The sequence below is a fragment of the Buteo buteo genome, chromosome 11 (genome assembly GCF_964188355.1).
Source record: "Buteo buteo chromosome 11, bButBut1.hap1.1, whole genome shotgun sequence".
Classification (NCBI taxonomy): domain Eukaryota; kingdom Metazoa; phylum Chordata; class Aves; order Accipitriformes; family Accipitridae; genus Buteo; species Buteo buteo.
Genome location: NC_134181.1, coordinates 31,247,435 through 31,267,646, shown reverse-complemented (window position 1 = coordinate 31,267,646; position 20,212 = coordinate 31,247,435). Strand labels below are relative to the sequence as shown.

Genomic DNA, 20,212 nt, shown 5'->3' with positions numbered 1-20,212 from the left:
CACATTGTTGGTTTTTATTACCTGTGGCTAGTAACGATGGAGGGGGCTCTTAGGGGAGTGAGAGGCATGGGGAGCTGAGTTTAGTTATAGGACAAAAGAACATATAGCTGTCATGTCTTCATTCAGTTCTGCCAGGAAGCATTAGGTCAATTCCTGAACCTGACTGTTAACATCATTATATTTTAATAGCATTACATCAGAGATTGAGTCAGTTCACTATATTGATTTTTTTTTTTTCCTAGTTAGATAAAAAATGTCAACTACAGAGGAGAATGACCATGTGGCCATTCCCTACCCTGTTCCTTTGGCTCTTGTGCTGGTTCTGGTTCCCTCTCTGGTGTTACACACATGGGAACAAGCACACCCACGCCCACAATCCCTTAGGTACAAAAGCAGGCCAGAAAGGTGGTGCATGCCTAGGGATGCATACAACTTAGGCTATGTTAATGCAATGAATTGTTTGCAGGCATAATTGTCTTTATCAGCTATGCTAACATCAGTAGTAATTGGGGAGCTACTGCTCCAAAGTGTTACCAGAGAGTGCCTAGTCAAGCGTTGGTGACTTAATAGATACAAATCAGAAGAACAAAATGTAGCTACGATGTTTTAATTGATGCAGAGCTTTTGCTACATTACATTTCAAAAGTATTTAAATTCACCATAAAATACAGCTTTGATAGCAAGATAATTTCTTGACCTTCACTCTTGAAGAATAAAGTGCTTAAGATGGACAAAAAGACCTAGCACCAAAGCTTGGCAAGATACAATTTTTAGCTATTTTTAACCTAAATAGGTATTCAGCCTAGGCTTGAGAACAATAATGCAATCCTGCCAAGCCCCAACCTGGTAAGGAAGTGCAAGTTAAATACTTCTACTGATTTTCCTTCCTAATTTACAGCTGTGCAGTTACAAACAAAAGGAGAACACGAGTGCCTACAATACTTCCAGGCGGGAGCATTGTAACTGGTTGTATCTGGTGTTGATGTGGAGGCTCAGAGCTCAGCTCTCCACATCTTCCAGGGCACGGGACAGAGTCCACTGCCCGTGCGTCCGAGGCCAGCAGCATTAATCGTGAAATGAAACCGCTGAGCCCCAGCCATCCCAGCGAGGCGTTTGACCTCTCCGCTATTGCAGCGGCCGCCATCCCTCGGGACACCGAGGGCCTCGAGCACCGGGCGGCATCACATGAGGGAGGCAGACAAAGCACGCTCTGTGAGGGGCTCCGCGGCCGCGACGAGGCCCCGTGTCCTTAGGAAATGCTACTTGGCCTCCCTCAGCGGGCAACCTTGACCAGGCCAGGCTCCGCCATCCCGGGACCCTTCTCCTGCCCTGCTTCGGGCCTCGGGGATGTGACCTCATGGTGGGCTTCATCCAACACACAGACCCCTAGACTGACTCCCCCATAGCCCCCCTCTCCCCCTCCCCACGGTCGCCTCAGGCGCCGAGCCCCCCCCCCCCCCCAGCCACCTTTGGTACCGTCCACCAGGGCCCCCCGCCACCCCCCTGCCACTCAGCCCCCCTTGGTACGCCCCGCCCTGCGCGCTGCCGCCCCGCCCCCCCGGCAGGGGGCGCCGAGGGCGGTGCCCACCCCGGGCCGGGGCGACACCTCCGCGGCACTTCCGGTTGGCGGCGGCGGCGGGAGCGGGAGCGGGGTCGGGGGGAGCAGGGCCGGGCCGGGCCGGGATGGCGCTGGACGTGCGGCGCCTGGAGGCGCTGAGCCTGCAGGAGCTCAGCGCGCTGCTGGACGACGAGGACCAGCTACAGGACATGGCCCGCGAGATGGAAGAGGTGAGGGGCGCCCGCGTAGCCCCCCCCCCCGCTCGGGCCGAGGCCTCCCCTCAGGCCGCTGCCCCCCCCCCCTCAGCTCGCCGGGGCGCTCCCCGCGGCTCGGGGCTCGCTGTCTCGCCGCCTCCATGACCACTTGCTATTTGGGGGGTGTTAATGACCGCCTCCCCACCACCACCACCCCCCCCCCTGGCGCAGGTGACTCCCTCCTCCCGGCCCTGCTCGGCGGTCACGGCTCCGCCATGGAGTGGCCGGTAAATAAGGAGCCCCTGTGCTGCGGGAAGCGCTGCCTGACCCTCTTCCTCCCCCTCTTCCTCCCGGCCTTTTGTCTGCTGGCCCTCGGTACGGGGGGGGGGTCTGTGCCCGGGCACTTCTGCCGAGCGCTGGGTGCCAGAGGAGGGGGGCTGAGGGCTCGCCGTGCTGAAAATGCTCGGTTTGTACTAAATTAGGAGACACTGACGAGCCGGAGGTGGGATCAGTTTTTCCATTAATACAGTCCTTGTTTTGTGCTTTGGCCACGATGAAGGATTTTGTCAGGGTGAAGTCGGTCCTATTTGTGGTCTCGATCTCAGCGCAACTTTAATTCAAAACAATATGAAAGAGATTTCTGTGTGCCCGAGTTGGTATGCCGGGTGCAGTGAAGGCTGTCAGGCTTTCTGGTGCTTGTTTTGCCTAGTTGAAATGTCTTTGTCAGTGTACCAGACTCTAAGCTGTGCTTTTGGACCTACACTTATTAAAACAAAATAGAAGCCTCTTTTCTTCCTGCTGCTGTGATTGTCTTTTACTGGTTTTTCTGTATGCCAGTGGACACTGTGTGTTACAGTTCTGATAGGAGACTGTTCCACGTTTATTTGACCACACATGTGCCTGAAAGACTGTGTAGTCAGCTAACAACAAATAAGATTAAACTGTTTATGTGAAAACTTTAAAAGAAAGAAATGTGCTGTACTTTTCTGGGTCTTGTATTTATTGGTTTGGGGTCTTTTTTAAATTAGAGGACAAAACCCCAGGAAAAAGAAAAAAAAATTGCCAATATATACTAGAGAAAGAAGCTTAGTTTATTAAGTAAAATCAATTACAATTGCTTTCCCTCGAACTAAGTATTCCTGCCCTTTTGGTACTTCAGAGGAAGTTGTTTTGTATCACCTCAAACCAAATTGTCAAAGTATTACAGATGAAGAGGCCGAGATAAGAAGGTGTCCTAGGCAATTTATGTGTTGCATTATGCAAGAATTTGTATTTTGAACTTTGTGTAAATAGATTTGCGAGAGGGGGGCAGGCATAACAGCGTTTCATATGAGCTTATGTTTTGAGAACTTAAACTGCTGAAGAAACAGATATTGCTGTGATAAGTAAAGCATACAGAGATCTTAGAGGCACCATGGTTTACTGGGGGGCAGGGGTACCCTTCGTATAAAAACTAAATATTTAAGGAAAGTCAACAGGTTATAAAGGGCTTAACTTTGTAAAGATATAAATGGGTGCAGTATTGCTAGTTTCAGTGTGACCTCTGACAAGGTACATGAGCAGAAGGCCTGGGTCAGTAGGCTCTTTTTTTATTACTTATTTGTCAATACGTGCTTAAGAGTGTAGGTCAAAAGTGACAGAAAACTTCATGACCTTTGTAGAAAAGATCTTCTTTTACTGCAGAACTAGACCATATTCTCAATTTGACCCTCTGGTTTTCCTCTTTAGTTGGCAACAGAAGGCTTTTAAATTGTAGAGTGAAGTTCTCTGGGCCTGAGGGAATATTTTGTGGTGTTTGGAAAGTGTGGCTAGGTTTGAAGGTATTCAAGCTGTGTGGAAATACGGCTATGCTACTGTCTGGTATAATCCTCTTTTATTGTGTGCAGAGGGCTTTACTAGAGTCTGTTCAACTAGAAATGCATTTCCCCACCTTGGAAGGAATTGGCCATGCTTGAATACTTCTTCCTCATTCTGGTTTTGCCTCCACTGAATTGTTTACTGCTTGAGTTTGTGCTACTGGGTCCTGAGTTTTCACTCTGAAGTATGTCGCAGGAAGAGCGAGAGAGTGAAATCCTGAACATTAAGGAGGACCCATGTGACTTCACTGCTGCTTGTGTAGGTATTTGGTTGCCAGTCTGTATGTATCTAGGTTGCAGGGTTATTCCAAAGTCCTTAGATTTGTAATTTCATTGTGGCATGCCAATTAAATCATGATTCCTGAGTCACTTCTCTGAGGTCACTTTTATTTTCAGTGGCAAAGTTGGCTAAAGCTGATTATTCCGTAATTGAAAAAAACCTTTGTTCTCCTTGTTGCAAGGGAAACCCAGCTCAAAACCCAATGTTTTGTTCACAGAGAGGAGGGTTTGGAAAACCACTTGGCTTTCTTGCGAATAGCTAAAAATAGGCACCTTCCAGCCTTAAGGGAATGTATTCCTGTGCAGCATTTGAGCAGTATTTGTCTGTGTCATTGTGGGGGTGTATATATATATCTCTGTGTGTGTGCTCACGTGCACATTCATATTTCGCTGAGGTAACGTGCATATACAGTGTCCTTCACACTCTATCCCCAGGTATGTGAAAATGTGGCATCAAAGAGCTAGGCTGCTGCTTTTTCTGTCTGTACGGTTGTTTTTGAAGCCTCTGGGCTTTTAGCGCTTGAACAACGAACATCTTGTCTGATAGAAAGAGGAAGGAAGCCAATTGTCTGGTACTCCTAGTCTTTTAAAATTGAGGTGTTTTTTTTATAATCCTTTGAGGTTAATATCTGTAGTACATCTACGGTATTCATCTTCATGAAATAAAAGTACATTTTTTATAAAAATCAATCTTGGCATGATAACTCTAAACAGCACAGATGGGAGAATTTGTGACCTGATACTGGTGGTAGCTCGATGGATTTCTCCTGTGAAAATGAGTTTTCTTTTTATCTACTGGAACATCACTTTAGTAACAGTGCAACATTGTGTTACTGCTGAAGTTCTACTGCCAAAAATTATTTGCTCTTCAAGACCTTAATTATATGAAATCAAGAAATCAGAAATGTATTGCCTTCCCCTCATTCCAGGATTTCAGAGTACACTGGCAAGCACAGAACGGGTTTTCAAGTGTAGTCCTTTTCTCAAAAGCTGATTGAAAAGATCGGGCAGTGCAGAAACTCCAAGTTAAAACTGTGTGAATGCATGCCCAGATTTCTTGGATTCCCACTCCTGTCCTAAAACCACATTGTGCAAGTGGTTATGTTCTTGTTTGCCAAACATGAAATTTAGTTACAAAGTTAGGAATTAGACTTGGTGACAACTACAGGTTTTTGTCTTCCAGCTAAGCATCAAATGAGCAACCTGCCTGTGCCTGATGAGTGCAAATTGCAGTTCTTGGGTGTCTCTCTCCTCTGCCGTAAATGTTTAGGAATTGCAACTTTCCTTTTAATCTTTATTTTGTCATTTTTAAAGCTAGTACTTAGGTAGTCAGAAGATCTAAATTTAGCAAATCTAATTACTTTGGAATATGTATTAATATTTATTACAGATGTTGTTAGAGGATGTATTATCCTTCACTAGTGCTTGATGAAAAGCACTCTTAAGTCTTCTTCCGTAAAAGAAGTCTCTATTCTCCTACTCTGCACCTGTCAGCTCCTGTTTCAGGGGTTAATTTGACACTCCAAATGTGCATGGTTATACTTCCGCAGTGTGACTGTGTATTTTATTCCTAATTTACAAGTATGTTTAAGTGAAAGAATATGGGAATGATAAAGGCTAGAGCAAGATAGAGAAACCTAAAACTAACATGGGTGTATGCTATGTATAAAGCAATTAAATGGTGCCACATAAAACTTCTTTTTTATTTATAGCTCCTTAAGAGACTTTTTCTGCAAAGTACTGAGAGGCTACTTGCCACAGTGCTTGCCAAAGTAAGCTTATAATTATAGCAGCACTTGATGGACTTTGTGGGTAGTTGGGATTTCAGTTGCTCAGACTGAATCTCAGGAGGCATCTCATCTGGAATTGTTCTTCTGGGAACGTGCTTTTGGATGAACAGCACTGACACTTCTCAGAGACGTTTTGCCCAAATAACTCTTGCTGCAAACCGTTACTTTGGAGTAAATAAAGAGTAAAAATGGTGCTAAGCTAGTACTAACTTTTGTTTTAATTTTATCCAGCATTTTTGTTCTTTTTTTTAAAGTGGGATGAAATGACGCTGCAGTTGGATGAAAGTAGTAGAATATCAATTCCCAAAGCAGTTGCTGCTGCCTGTTCTTGGAAGTGCTTATTAAATCCTTGAGTAAAATTATTCAAATTATTTCTGATAAAGAAACTTGCTTTTTAAGCACCTTAAGTTCTGGAGCGCTGCTAAATCACAATTTTTGTCTTTAATAACTTCTGTGTGTCCATGGCTTCATTTTTTTGCAGAGTCCACAACTTAGTTTGAGTGGTCTACTCAGTGGTGAGCAATCCTTCTGCCATTAAAATCCTTTTATAAGCAGCTCAGTATCGTCACCCCATTTGTCCCATTCAGAATTCATAGTGAGAGCTTAGCAGTTAAAGAGAACATAAGCTTTTTTTTTTTTTTTTTAATATTGTGCTGTCTCATTATGTCTCGTGATTCTGACTGGTATTTCTCATCTGTTTTCAGATTAATGTTTCCTGCCCGTTGAAGTGTTCATGACCTCAATAGTCTTGTTAGCAGCTCTGCTAGAGTTGCGTGCTGCTTGCTTATTTCTCTTTACTTTTTTTCACTGCACTTCACTCGGCGAGTGAACATCTGATACAGTAGCAGTTTCCTGCTAATACACATTTTTGTGACACAACATATCTGACAACAAAATAACTTCTACTGGATTTATTCCTTGGTTGGCTATTGTCTTGGGCTTGTGGAAAGCTGTGAATGGATGCTGAAAGCATGCTTTGTGCTGCACTGATAATCTTAATAGACTGGTCATGCTGTACTGTGTTTTGACCCTTGGATGATTTTGCAACTTTTTTTTTTTTTGTTTTAAATTAGTGGGTTTTAGAAGTTTTTCTATAGGGCTTTTCAGGCTAACTTCACAGTGTTTGTTTTTCTGATTCCTTGAATTAACTTCTGAATGCAGTGGAACAGTTACAGAAAAGTTTGTGACGCAGACCTTAACATCAGTGCCAGAGATTATTCTGGTTTGTAAAATTGTGACTGTATTCAAGTTGCAGTGCTTTGGGCTTATATCTGTTCTGGTTTTTGTGAAATAGAATTCACTCATTCCACAGATTTCAAACTTTTTTCAGTGACATGAAGCATTTAAATGTCCTGAACAGGTGGATGGGTCTTCACCAGCTCCTCCTTAAGTTTCATTTAACATCATTCCTAAGTTTACTTTGTATTTGAGGAACTTGTTCTTCTCGTGGTTTTGAGTAAGACTCAAATTGAGTTTCTCATCTCTTCAGGTGTCCATTTTTTAAAGAAATTTGACACAGACTAATGCTGGAAGTGAAGATTTCAAGAGTGATACTTGAATTGATCATTAAATGTCAATCATGGTTTTTGTTCAACTTCTGTAGAAAAAATGCACCCTTCTTAGAAGTGCTATAATATGGAAAAAGTTGAGTCATTAAGTCTTGTATAAATTCAAGCCCTGTAACTTAAAGTGTGATTATGAATACGTTAACTTTTTTCAGTTTTAAAACAAGTATTTTTAAGACTTTTGCTTAAGTTTAGACTAGTTTACAGTTGCTATATATCATATACTAAGGACAGGAAAGGATGTCACTGTGTTGGATTTAGGTAGGTCATAATTTATTTTTTTTTTTCTTATTTTACAAGTCAGGTACATCATGTCATGCTGATATTTATTCATCTTTACACATTTGAAATTATTTAAAAGTAAAGTTATTCAGAAAATTATTGTAGAAAGTTAGGCATTTGCTTCCTCTTTCTCCCTATTCCTGTTGAGAGACATTATGATACTTGAGGCAGGAGAGTCATTTAGAAGTAGTGTTTAAAAACACCACAAAAGCCTCATCTGACTTAAGGAAGCTTTTTCTGTTATTCTGTCTGTTTACCTGGAGTTCTTCCTTCTCCTCTTTATTATATATGATTTCAGTAAAAGGTTCTTTTTCCTGGGATTTGTGCTCTTGAAAGGTTTACAGGTTTGTGTCCACTGGCTTTTTTTCTCTCTAGAGGAAATGTACGTGTTCTTCATCCTGAAGAAGGATCAAAGTTCACTCATAAAACTGGTCTTCCCAGACTGACTGTGCAACTGCTTTGAAATGAGAATATCAGCCTTACAAGCAGTGAAAATACAATCACCAGATCAAATTGAAGTCGCTTGAAGGAAGTACTTTCCTCATTAAAATGGTGAAAGAGGAGAGGCATGAGAAACCATGAATCTTTTTGCACGCAATCTTCTTTGGCTGGCAGTTCAGAAGACAGCTAGTTAACAAAGCTTGCGGTGATGGCAGGTGATTTGGTAAGAAGCTGGATGCCAGTAATTAAGCAATTAAATTGTGTGTATTTTAGTTACCTTCATAACTGTTAGAAAAAAAAATGTAAAATAGGGGGACTTAGGCTTTCTGAAAGCAACTGTCTTAACAGCATTGGATCACATGAGAAGAAAAAAATGGAGGCAACCAGTTTAATTAACGTTATTTTGCATTGGATTCAAAAGTGAGAAGAGAGGATTTTCTTTTTATTCTTGGAAAGGATTCAAGTTGAACACAAGCATAGGGCTGGAAGCTTGTATAGGCTTGATGTGAGAATCTTGAGAAGACAAAACAATATCGCAAGTACAGTTTCTCTGATTTTCACAATTTGGAATAGAATTTCATTTTGATTGAATGACTTTAGGACTCAGCATTATCCTTGACTTGATTTTTTTTTAAAGTGGTTTAGCAAGAACAGGGCGAAACAGAGTAAAACTTAGATATTTGAGGAGCAATATCTGGTGACAAAGATATGTTTAAGTAACACTAAGCCAATTTTGAATTTAGTAGATTAAAGTAGTGTATAAATATTTCAAAAGGAAGTAGTTGCTTTCAAAGACACTGTTGCTATGCTTGGAAAATATTTTTACCTCATGAACCCAGTTTTGTGCTCAGACTGCCAAGAACACCTGAATTCTGATCCTGTCCTTTCTGGGTCTTTTACGTAGCTCATTTGGGTTTCCTCTTTTCCTGTTTCTGAGGTGTGGCTCTCCTATATCCACCCATGAGTTCGAAAGGAAGAAAGCACTGTACTCTTCATGTTTGCTCTGGATTCAGTGCAACTGTCCATAAATAAGATCTGTTGCAGCTAAACAGGGATGATGTGGGCTAGAAGGGGCATATTAACGTAGGAGGTCGCAAAAAATGTACCAAATGTTTCATTGATTTTGAAGGCAGCTTAATAGAATCAGGCTGTTGTGCCATGGGAAAACTATCCCACTTGTTGATTCAGACTGAAAATCTGAAATCGGATCCCTTGGGTTTGTTGTTTTTTTTTTCCTTTTGATGTCTGAATATTTTAATGAATCTAATGTGACATCCACGGCAGACTTCCCCAAACACTCAGCTTTCCCAAAGCTCATGAAGACTGTCTTGATAAAATTGTGTGCATGTGTGCGTATGAGCAAACTCGGAATCTTGCTGAATCTTAGTTTTGTGAGAATTGTCATATGTTCTTTAGGAACAATGTCTTCGGGCTAGGGTATGTTAAGCAGAAGGATTAAACTGAAAAACAAGCTTTTGGCATTAATCCAGGGTTGATTTAACATAGTTGAGGAACAATATTCTGGAGAAGGAACAGTAATGATGCAGTCCTTGTTTTTTGCATTTTAATAAGATAAGGGATGACGTTCTTCTGCAGTCTTACTGCATCTTACTGCTGGGATTCAAAGATTATTTTTTTTTTAAGAGCAACTGTTGCTTTATCTGTCAACAGTCATTATGAAGGAATAGTAAGGGTGGTGTGTGAGGTGGGGATGAAGAAGCATCTATGTTAAATAATGGGTAAGAATTCATACAAAGCTCCTTCAGGTAGCAGGGCGTGAATGTAAAAATCTGATCTCACAAAGCTGTGACAGCCAACAGGTCAGACCTCACATAAATTTGTGACGGGAATTAGAAGAAATTTGGGTGACATAAACTGTGCTCCTCTGCCACTTAGCAGAAGTGTCTAAGGGAGTGCCCAAAGACTGCTCTCTACACAGTAAGCACTATGGTGCTGCTGAAACCTACCTCTTGCAGGCAGTTTAGCGCAGCAGGAACCAGGTTCCTGTTCTGAGCAGGCAAAAGCTGTTCTGCCTGCAGGAGCGTTCACGGGCATCTCTGCCCCTGCTCAAAGGAGGGGGGTTCTTCGAGTCCTTTCCCACAACACAAACTCTTTGAGTAACTATCATTTCCAGCTTGGAGAAGAAAACTGTTTAATGACTTCTCTGCTGCATGTGGAAAAAAAAATGTGCAGGAAAGTGACTTCAGGTCAGTATTAATTCCTATTTAGAAAGTGATTCATTCACAGGTGCTCACAGCTGAAAGAAGAGATCCTTATTCTCAGGGCAATTCCTCTGAAGGTCTTTCCCCCATGAGCTTCAACAGTCCATTGTCATTTTAGATGATTTCAGCATGCTGTTTGCGGCACTCCTTATTCCTTCTAGGTGATACACTAGTAAAATAGTATATTAGTAGAGCAGTAAAAATACAGCTTGTGAGAAAGTATTTTGTGTAGCAGAAAAAAGAGATCGTGGGAAAAGAGCGCAACAGCTGAACCTGACCATGCCCACCGAAACAGTAGACATTCCCACTGTTCATAGAAAGTCCAAAAGTATTGTTATTAGTTGCAGGTCCAATACCATAGTACTAATTTTTAGAGAGCTTACTTTTGTTGTTTATTTAGAAGTTTTGAAATTCTTATATTGTCTAAATAACCGTTAGTCTTAATTAATATCTTCACTGACATTTCATGCACCTTTATTTTATTTTTTTTTTTTTATTTCTAGGCCCAAAATGTTCAACACAGCAAAGACATGACTCTTGCCAGCAACCGCAGTCTGGCAGAAGGCAATCTTTTGTACCAGCCAAAGTTGGAGTCTTTGAAATCAAATTTGACTGAAAAATATCAAGAGCTGCAAGTTCTTTTTGAAGCATACCAGATAAAGAAAACAAAACTAGGTAACATTTTCTGTTGACAGTTATGATTTGCTGTTTTCTAAGTGAATGTAAATCTGTTGCACATTTTTTGTTTGGTTTTTGGTGTCTCGTTTTTAGCTGTGTGAATTGGGGTATAAAATGAAATGTCATTCTCATGTAGCTCTGAAATAGATCATGCTCTAATGATTTCTTAAGTATCTGTTACACCTAGTAACAGATACTGTGGATTCTTTCTGTTGCTGTGTGGTTACCTACCTGTTGTTGACCTGCTCTTATCTAAATGATCAAATTCATTTACCTTGCTAAAAAGCAAAAAATAATTTGAATTTTCAGTAATTAATCATAAATCAAACAGAATATTGCATTTAACTTTCTGATTTCATACTGAATTATGAAGTATTGTACATCTGATACTACACTTGCTGAAGTGCTTTGTCTTTCAATATTGTAAATATATAATTGTAATTAAATTTCAGCTTTTAGCACTCTGACAATATTCTGAAACTACCTAATGTATTTTCTTACTGCAGATCATCCTGTCTAGTGCAATGGAGTACGCTAGTTGTACATATGTGCCTTAGAAATTTTTACGCTTGCTGTAGTTATATAGCTTCAGTTAGAAGTCACTTAGAGCCAGCTGTTATTTACTGTTCTTTTCGTGCCATTACAGACAGACAATCCAGTAATGCTTCACTGGAGACACTGCTAGCACTGCTTCAGACAGAGGGGGCTAAGATTGAGGAAGACACAGAGGTAATGACAGTACACTTCAATTCTGCCACTTACACCCATTACCAAGGACTTCCAATGTACACAGCTGCAGTGCAGTGCTGAACGTGTAATAGACTAAAGGGACATTTTTAAGAATATGGTCTGGTCTTTGCTTTGAACTTCAGTGAACAGCCATTTGGTTTCAGTGAGAATTTTTTATCTGAGTAATTTTTTACTCTTAACATCTTTGAAGTTTAAGAGAGAAAACACTCCTTTTCAGAAGAGACAGCCAAGCCCTCTTAGTTCCTTGGCATTGCCTTCAAACTCATAGCATATAAATCTGGAAATTTTTTTTAATGGTGTTTGCCTGGTGTATATGTATTAATCCATTACAAATGTCAATTAGTAACTTAATGAAAAACTGTGCCTGCACTGTTTCTTCTCCAGCATTTCCAGTGAAGTATTCCATTATGGTTTCAGTGTATCTGTCTAGGTGCCAGTGGTCACCACTTGCTGTGATACAAGTGCTTGAAGGGTGGTCTGTTTTCAGAATAGTGGAAGTTCTTGGTTTTATTTGCTGATTTGCCTGTAGGACATTCTCTATAACTACATAGCATGTTAGAATCAGGGAAAAAATCTGTTTATTGGCCCTGAATTGTGATCACAAAAAGACATTCCCAGGACAAGTTGAATTTTGTAATTATATGTATGGTCACCTCTCTTAGTTATTAAACATAATTTACCTAAAGCCACAAGTAAGCATGAGTATTAAACCTGGCTTAGCAATAATCTGCCTCTCTGTACTGAGTCTTGCAGAGTTCTCGGTGTTTCTCTTGGCATTGCAAGCAGTACTGAGCTGTAACTCGGCTTAGCTGGCAATCTGGAAAGCTGTTTAACTTGATTCGTTCCCATCTCTGATGATCAGGGGAATGTTCAGAGCTAGATTCAGATGTTCTTACTGCTGTTGCTTCAGTATAAATTTAAGCAAAAATTATATTTAACTCCCAGTGCTTCTGAGTAATAACTAACTCAAAGTTCTGCTCAGAATTCCTAATATGCCAGTCATCTTCCATATGCAAGCTGGAAAATCACAGGCAAAATTATGCTATTTTTAGGATATAAGCCATTTAGATTCTCTTACAGTATGCCGTTTTCTGAGAGATTGTTCCATATTTGACAGAATATGGCAGAAAAATTTCTTGATGGTGAAATACCACTGGATTCCTTCATTGATGAGTACCAGAGCAAGCGTAAACTGGCTCACCTGCGACGTGTGAAAATTGAGAAGCTCCAAGAAATGGTGCTGAAGGGACAGAGACTTCCGCAGGTTCAGCCACAAGCTCAGCCAAGAGCACCTGAGACAGCACCAGCACCTCAAGATTCCTACACTTCGGATGCAAACACTCCTCCTTCAGTTGTGCCCCGACGAATACCACCCCCTCCACCTTCTTCAGTCCCAGCAGGACGCTTTCCTACTCCGTTTACTGCAGCCATGAGTTCAGGACCAGCTCTTTCTTATCCAGGTGCTCCGTATCCTCCTCTCCCGCCTCGGCCAGGAGTTCAGTCTGCAAGTCAAATGCCACAGACAGGATACCCATCTCAGTTTGTACCACAGCATCCTCCAGCTCTTCCCCAAAGACCACCTCGCCTTCCACCACATCCTGGCTTTATCCTCCAGTGAATATTTTGGTGCGCCTAACTTATGTATTGGTGCTTATATTTCCTTTTCTCCCCATCAGAGACTTAATGTAGGCAATGGAAAGCCTCTGTTTTTTGCACAATAGAGTACAAAATTCGAGCTGTGGCACAGAGGTTTGCAATTGCGTTTGGTAAATGTGATTATTTTTGTTTTCAAATATCAGTGACAACTGATTTTTCTAGGAAGGTGATAAGGTCTAAATTTTGTAAATCCATCAGATTGTGAAATAACATACAGTGGATTTCCTGACGTTACAAATCGAATCACACTCTGAATTCTTTAGTGGTGGTAAATCAGCATTCTCTTCTATTCTGATGTATTCCAATTGCAACTGAATGTATGTGTGGCAAACTGGGAGCTATTTGTCTCTCTAAAGAATTCTCTATCAGTGCCAGTGTTTGGATAGTAACAACCATATCTCAATACTGGGCAAAGAGTTGCAATGGACTGCATCAGCATCCTTTGCAGTGTGCCCACACAACGGCATTCATGGCCAGGTGCACGACATTTTCAGACCTCACCGAGCTGAAACTCTTGAAAATGTTGTATGGTTTTTAGATAGTAAAAGTTAAAAGAGTTTCATTTCTACATTTCAGTTGTTACCTTAGACTTTTCATAATAAAAGTACACACTCCTCCCACTCCTAAATAGCTTGATATCCTGAAAGTCCTGGTCTCTTGAAATTAAACTAAACTGTTTGTAGAGCCAGTTTAGAGTTTTATAGAAACTTTACCAGGCATTTTTATTTCTTAGCCTATTAAGACTCTTAGGTTGGGTTTTTTTTCACCCTTGGATACAGAAATGATTTTTTTACACAGGTGCTTAGCTTTTGATATCATGTGATTCCAGGAATCTAAGCAGGGTATTTTCTTAATCAAATACTGTGTTTTCACATCATGTAGCTGCCCACTTGAAGCTCCACAATTTCATTTTATCCCTCAAATTCAGTCTCTTGCTTGGCAGAACTATTTTTAACTTTCCCATTTCCTTTAGTTTTGCGGGTTTTGGCATGCGTATCTATCTGGAATTTGCAGTTAATGTTTCTCTGCAAGCAGGCAAAACAGAAAAGCTTTTTGAACTCCATGGTGGCTGTTTGTGTCTTACATAATCCATTCTTGACTTCTAATGCCACTGGAGGCGAGGCTTTTTAAAGGAGCTCAGATTTCACTCTCAGTGAGACTCTTAAAGGCTAAGGTGCAGACACATGCTGGTATTTTAATCTAGCATTGGGGGAGGCAAATCTTAGCACTTGTTGCTTGTGGAGAATGTGTCCATAAATCCGTTATCAATTTTTCACATTGGCAAACAACTTTCAACTAATTCATGGTAATTTAAGAAACTCACAGTCCAGAATCTGTCACAGCCCCTGCATTATCTCAAAACATTTTCATATCATTGTCCTGGAATGCACTACATTGTTTGGAAGACTGTACTACAAACAGCATCAGTCAAAATAGAATATCTTTTTTTTTATTTTTCTTTACGTAAGGCTCTTGACTGTCCCTTAATCATTTCCTCTGGAGTGTGGTGGTTGCTAGCAAATACTAATCTGAAATTAAGCTCATAACAGGAAGCTCTCTATTCTGAAAATAGGGTTATTTGGCTTGTTTTGCCTTCTGAAGACAAAGAGCAGAAGGTTGGTCAGTGTTACTGGCATCTGAACCAATTCCCCAGTGTAAGTCTGGAAAGTTTCTATAGATGGGAGATTTTGTGAAGCAATGTGCATTGGATTTGTTTGCAAAGTGTGTTTTTTCTGTAATCTAGTGATGGTACAGGATGTGTTTTGTTTGGTTTTTTTAAATAGTGTAATATCTTTTCTTGATATTATTTTCTCACTGAAGCTTCATATAAGCATGGTTAATTATGACTCGTTTCAAAGTAATTTTGCTGTGCTATTAGTGCTGGTATTTGGATGGCAACTGTTGTATCTGAATGCTAAACGTAAGTCTGCTGTAGAAATGATTTGTGTCCTAGAAAGAATTAAAGTGGGTGGGAGCTACCAGGGTGGTGACTGAGTAAAGAAATTCGTACTTCGAGCCTGCTACACAAAAACTCTAAAACACTCTCAAATTAGTTTTGCTAACATTTAATAAAAACAACCAGGTATATTTTACACTTATCAAGTGCCAACTTTTTTTCCGAGGGTTGAAAATCCTCAGAAGTGATGGAGGTGATAGATAAGTGTATTGTGAATTTGCACTGCATTTTATGTATCTAACTTTATTGGTATTAGTAGTCCGAAAATATTTTTATTACTTGTTAAATTTTCTGTCTTTTGGTAACTTTTGTGATAATATGACCTTTCAGGGATACTTTATCTAGAAACAAACTCTTGTGCAAACTAAATACAAAGCTAATGCAATTTTTCTGTCTGAAAGCAAAACAATGCATTATTGCATATGCATGTGGCTGATGTGCCTTAGGATCACTACTTGTGATTGTAATACTAGGATATTAGCATTTTTATCATTTGAATGGCCATTGCTTAACTCTAAGGGCTCTTCAAGAGCACTTTCTTTTACAAAAAAACTCACATATACTTCAGAAAAAACAAAGGCTGTATCTGCTATTTGTAAGCTTATAGTTGCCTTCACTGATGGGTAAGTTTGGACATAGATAATGTAACTAATGTGATGTTTCAGTTATAGCAATCTCATAACTGAAATCCAGCTGCTCATGGAAAACGTTTTGCCATTAATTGTGTGTGTGTGTGCACAACCTGTAAATATATACTTGACTGCCGGTAATGTTTAAGGGTAAAGGAGAAAGATGACTGCGGAAAGCTGTTTAAATCCTTTCAGAAACAAAAGTTACAAGACACTAACCTGAGTGAGTCAGGCAAGAGTTATTCTGTTGGTGCTTTTGACCTGTTGCCCTTCAACAGCTTCTCCTGTTCTGTTATAGCTAATAAATAAATTCTGCTATGGCTAGGATGTTTAGAATCGTACTAATTTGCACTGTTTATAAGATAATGAGATTAAAATGCCATAGGCAAGCTGAGAGTTGAGAGGAGAGGGCTCAGTATGCTTGCCAAAATATATATATTATAGTGTTGTCTTGAGGACTTCTAATGTCTGCTGCAAATAGCATATACTTCCCCAAAGCAATTGGAGTGGAGAAAAATCTTTTAAATAATGATGTGTAACACGGCTTTAGAGTGTTGGTAGCTTGGAAAATGCTCTCTTTGGATGGCATTACTTTTGCCAGTCTTTTGTATGCAGTTTTGTAAGTTATGACTAATTCAATTGTATGTGGTTAGGTTGTTTGATTGATGATCAGCCTTGAATGGTTCTAACTCAAGGATGAGTTTCACTGCACTTCAGTGCTGTCTCCTAGAGGAAGCGGAGTCAGTTGTTCTAGCACAGCTGGTCCACACCAGTCACCTCTGTACCGGTGACCCTGGAGGGACTATATAGAAAATAAGCTTTCCTGTGATGCCAGGAGGCAGAGCCCTGGGCACAGTCTGGTCGTGGGTAACCGTTAAGTTTAGTGCCCCAACTTCCACAACCTCAGTCTCGACCTCTTTTGGGACTTCTCTGCCTTCTCAAACTGGAATAATGACTTGGATACAGAGCTCAAATCAACAATTTCTTTAGCCTGAATATAGAGCTACTTGGCAAATATTGAGTTCGGAGGAGGTAGAGTTGTCCTGCACCTGAACAGTTCCTCTGTATAATCCTGGACAGTCTAATAAAGGGGCAGTTTTATATGCCTAGCAAGTTGTGAAACGTACAGTGGATTTGTTTGCATAATAAGTCTTTCTGTAATCTACTGTGGTCTGATTTTAAATAAAATAGCCTTTCTCTCTTGGTGTCGTGTTCCTATTGTGGCTTCGTTTAATCATGGTGGAGTTACGTTAATGTTTTTCAATACTAGTGGTGGGTTTTATGCAGCAGCATAAAAACAGTTATATGTGAATGTAGAACATAAATTTGCAAGGAAATAACTTTAATTATTCATAGTAAATCTGTTGGCCATGTTTTTAGTGACTGGATATAGCGAGTCCATTTTGTATGTAGCTGATATAGGATAGGTACGCTCAGAGTAGATTCTGCATGTTGCGATCATGACAATGAGGTAGGTGAGCTGTCTTCCCAGGTGGAATCCCTTTGCTTTTGTTTTGGCTTCTGACAATTAGCTGGAATAGTGGAAGAGTTCAGAATCTTCACCTGGAAAAGCTGAAGGAAGGGGGAAAGCCACTTTTATTTGTTAAAAGAGGAAAAACATAGATTTCAGCCAAGACAAGTTAGGAGAAATGAGTCAACCAAAGTTGTTTAGGAATATGAGTCAGAGGACAGAAAAGACCTGATGTAATTCTCTGTGGTATCTGTCACTTTAATAGCAATGTGAAATAGAAGTCCTACTGCAGAATAATTGATAGGATATGGAAGAAAATCCCTTTTTTAATTGTCTCTTGATACGTTCCATTTGTGGTTGCTACGGAGCTTTGATAACCTTCTGCTGATGCAGAAATGGGAAAGTACAGATGAGGAGAGTGCTGTGCTGACTCAGGGCAGGTGGGCGAGGGAAGGGGATGGTGTTATGTAAAAGCTGCAGTTCCTCAACTTGCCTCTTCTAAGAATTTGCAGAAACACCTGTGTTTTGCAGCTTGAAGAAGGTGCATGCAAAACTTCCAAGTGCCTGTTCCGAAATGGGTTTGGATGGCCCTTCCCATGGCTCACATGCACCTGGATATCATTCTGGATGGGATTGTTCCCTGTGCAAAGGAGAGAGAACGCAGTACGGTCGGACCTTGCCAGATAGGGGATTGCACATGTTGCTTGTGTAATGGATAACAAAAAAGGCAAGTGGTATGTCAGTGACACACTGGCAGTATTTCATGCGGTCTTGACTTGTCCCCTGCCTTTGGAAACTGGTTTTGGAGGCCATGCAAGCCTACACAGATCTTTCAGTAGCACTTGTTCCTGTAATCTGAGTCCTCTTCTGGTTGTATATTCATCAGCCCTGATACAAGTCTTTTACAGGTATCTCTGTTTACCTCTCTGAGACTTTGTCACTAGAAACAAGATGTGTTGCTTTGAGTTGTTTTGAGAAATTTTTGTCTCAACTGAAGTTTTAGAGAAGCCTTATTGAGACACTGGTGCCCCAGCTGACATCTTGTCCCTGAAGCAGGCTGTCCCTGGGCAGTCCATGGTGGGCTCTCAACCTCACCTGAAGGCAAATCTTTTTTCTCCCTACCTGCAGGACAAATCGCAGACTGCTGAGGCTGGAAGAGTTGCTAGTGCCTTGAACCCTGGATCCTGCTGTAAGCTAAAGGGTATCTTTTGGTGCTACTTACTATCTCCAACCTGTTCAAGGGTGCTTTTTCTGCACTCATGTAGATGATGAGTAGGAATTATTTTTTCCTTCAAAGCTAAAAATGTTTCTTCTCACCAAATAAGCTAATTCCACGCCTTGCTATGTGCCCTTAAAGTTGCACATTATTCTAGCCACCACTGCTTGGGATGGGCTAATTTCTGAGAGATTCATTACTCTTGAAAGAAGTCAACTGCATCCTATAGAGGAGGGGAGGTGACAAAGTGACTGCAGTTCTCAGCACTGGAACGAGACCACCTGGTTGAGGAAAAAATGCTGACTGTGGAGAAATGTGGAAATGTAATAATGTCCTTTGGGCTGGTGTATTAGTTGTCTCGTGCTACCAGATGTGATAGGTGGTTTGTAAGGGGAATACATGCCATCTTTGTATTTTTCTGTTTTGATTTAAACCTGCATACCTATGAGGCATCTGTTAAATGATTGCATTAGCTGATATTTCTGTATTTCCCAAGTCATTTTTCTGATGGGGTTATTCAGGAAGTACTGTTGCTAAAAATAATACTGCCCAGATGCATGCAACTTCTGCCTTAGTCACTGCTATGGGCAGGTTAGGCACAGAAGGGAAATAACCTACCTTGCAAATGGGTGGCTGCTGCTCATGGCTTTAATTAAGGGCTCTTAAAACCATACTTCTATGGAAGCTTTTTTTACCTGACTTCCTGGAGCATGTAACAGTAGTGTTTTCTATTCGTGTGCTTGATTTCAATGGACTTTTTTTTCCCCAATGATCTAAGAGAGACTTGTGTTTTGTAAACTTTGCTGTCTGTAGCAATGCTGTTACTGAACTTCAGCTGCTTTGTGTGCTCATGTTCAAACTAATTTGTGGTTACTGGAGATTTGGCTGCTGAGGGAGCCAAAGGGTGGGGAAAGGAGGGGTTTGATAACAGGCTGAAAGCTGCTTCAAGAAAAAATAAATTGTACTGTACTAACCTTGGAAGGTAGCAGAACATAATATTTCACAACTTTTGCTTGGTTATTTCCCATTGCTTTTGTTACAGATGCTGAGTAAAATTTGTTCTCAGTAGCACATCAAGTTAAACATCTTCCTCTCTCCACAGATAAAATAATGGTATTTAAAAGTCATTAACAAATTGGATCCTGTGTAGCAGGATGTCTTGACAGTCTTAAAATAAACCTTTGCATACATAGTTTGCAGTTGCAATTTTTTTTTTTTTTTGTCTGCTACAAATAGCAAATACTTTCCAAAAAGTGTAGGAGTTAAGAAAATCTTAGACTGGACAGTAAACTTAATTTTGGCATAAAAATTACTTTAGCACATGGGTTATACTTTAACTGGCCTTTGGAGCTTGTTTTTATTTTTGCTGTTATTTTTTGAGACTTTGTATGTGCTGGCCTGGGTTGTTTTACCTGCAGCCTCTGTAAGTATCCATTTAAGCAAATCATAGCAAAACAGCAGTGGTGTTAAACAAGTTACATTTACCCATAGCATCATTCTTAAAGCCACGTTTTACTTTATTTTTGAATTCTTTAAATCTATCTGTGGCTAGACTTACAGCAGTGAGATTTTAAAAGTTAGCATTCTTGATTAATCAGTATTTCCATTACGAAATGTAATGCAGTGAGTGGTTAGGATGATGTCAGTCTCCCAGCAAATAGATCATCT

General features: G+C 40.5%; 1 protein-coding gene across 2 annotated transcripts; it reads left to right on the top strand.

Annotated features, from left to right (window-relative positions):
* The first annotated feature begins 1,663 nt into the window (after positions 1–1,663).
* Positions 1,664–17,062, top strand: VPS37B (VPS37B subunit of ESCRT-I). Of its 2 annotated transcripts, none has more exons than XM_075041362.1 (4): positions 1,664–1,788; positions 10,691–10,862; positions 11,512–11,594; positions 12,733–17,062. In XM_075041362.1, the coding sequence occupies exons 1-4, from the start codon at positions 1,684–1,686 to the stop codon at positions 13,231–13,233; spliced, it is 861 nt and encodes a 286-aa protein (XP_074897463.1). In that variant the 5' UTR covers positions 1,664–1,683; the 3' UTR covers positions 13,234–17,062. The 2 variants fall into 2 exon arrangements, with proteins under 2 accessions (XP_074897463.1, XP_074897464.1); XM_075041363.1 differs by lacking the exon at positions 1,664–1,788 and adding an exon at positions 7,417–8,188.
* The last annotated feature ends 3,150 nt before the right edge of the window (positions 17,063–20,212 follow it).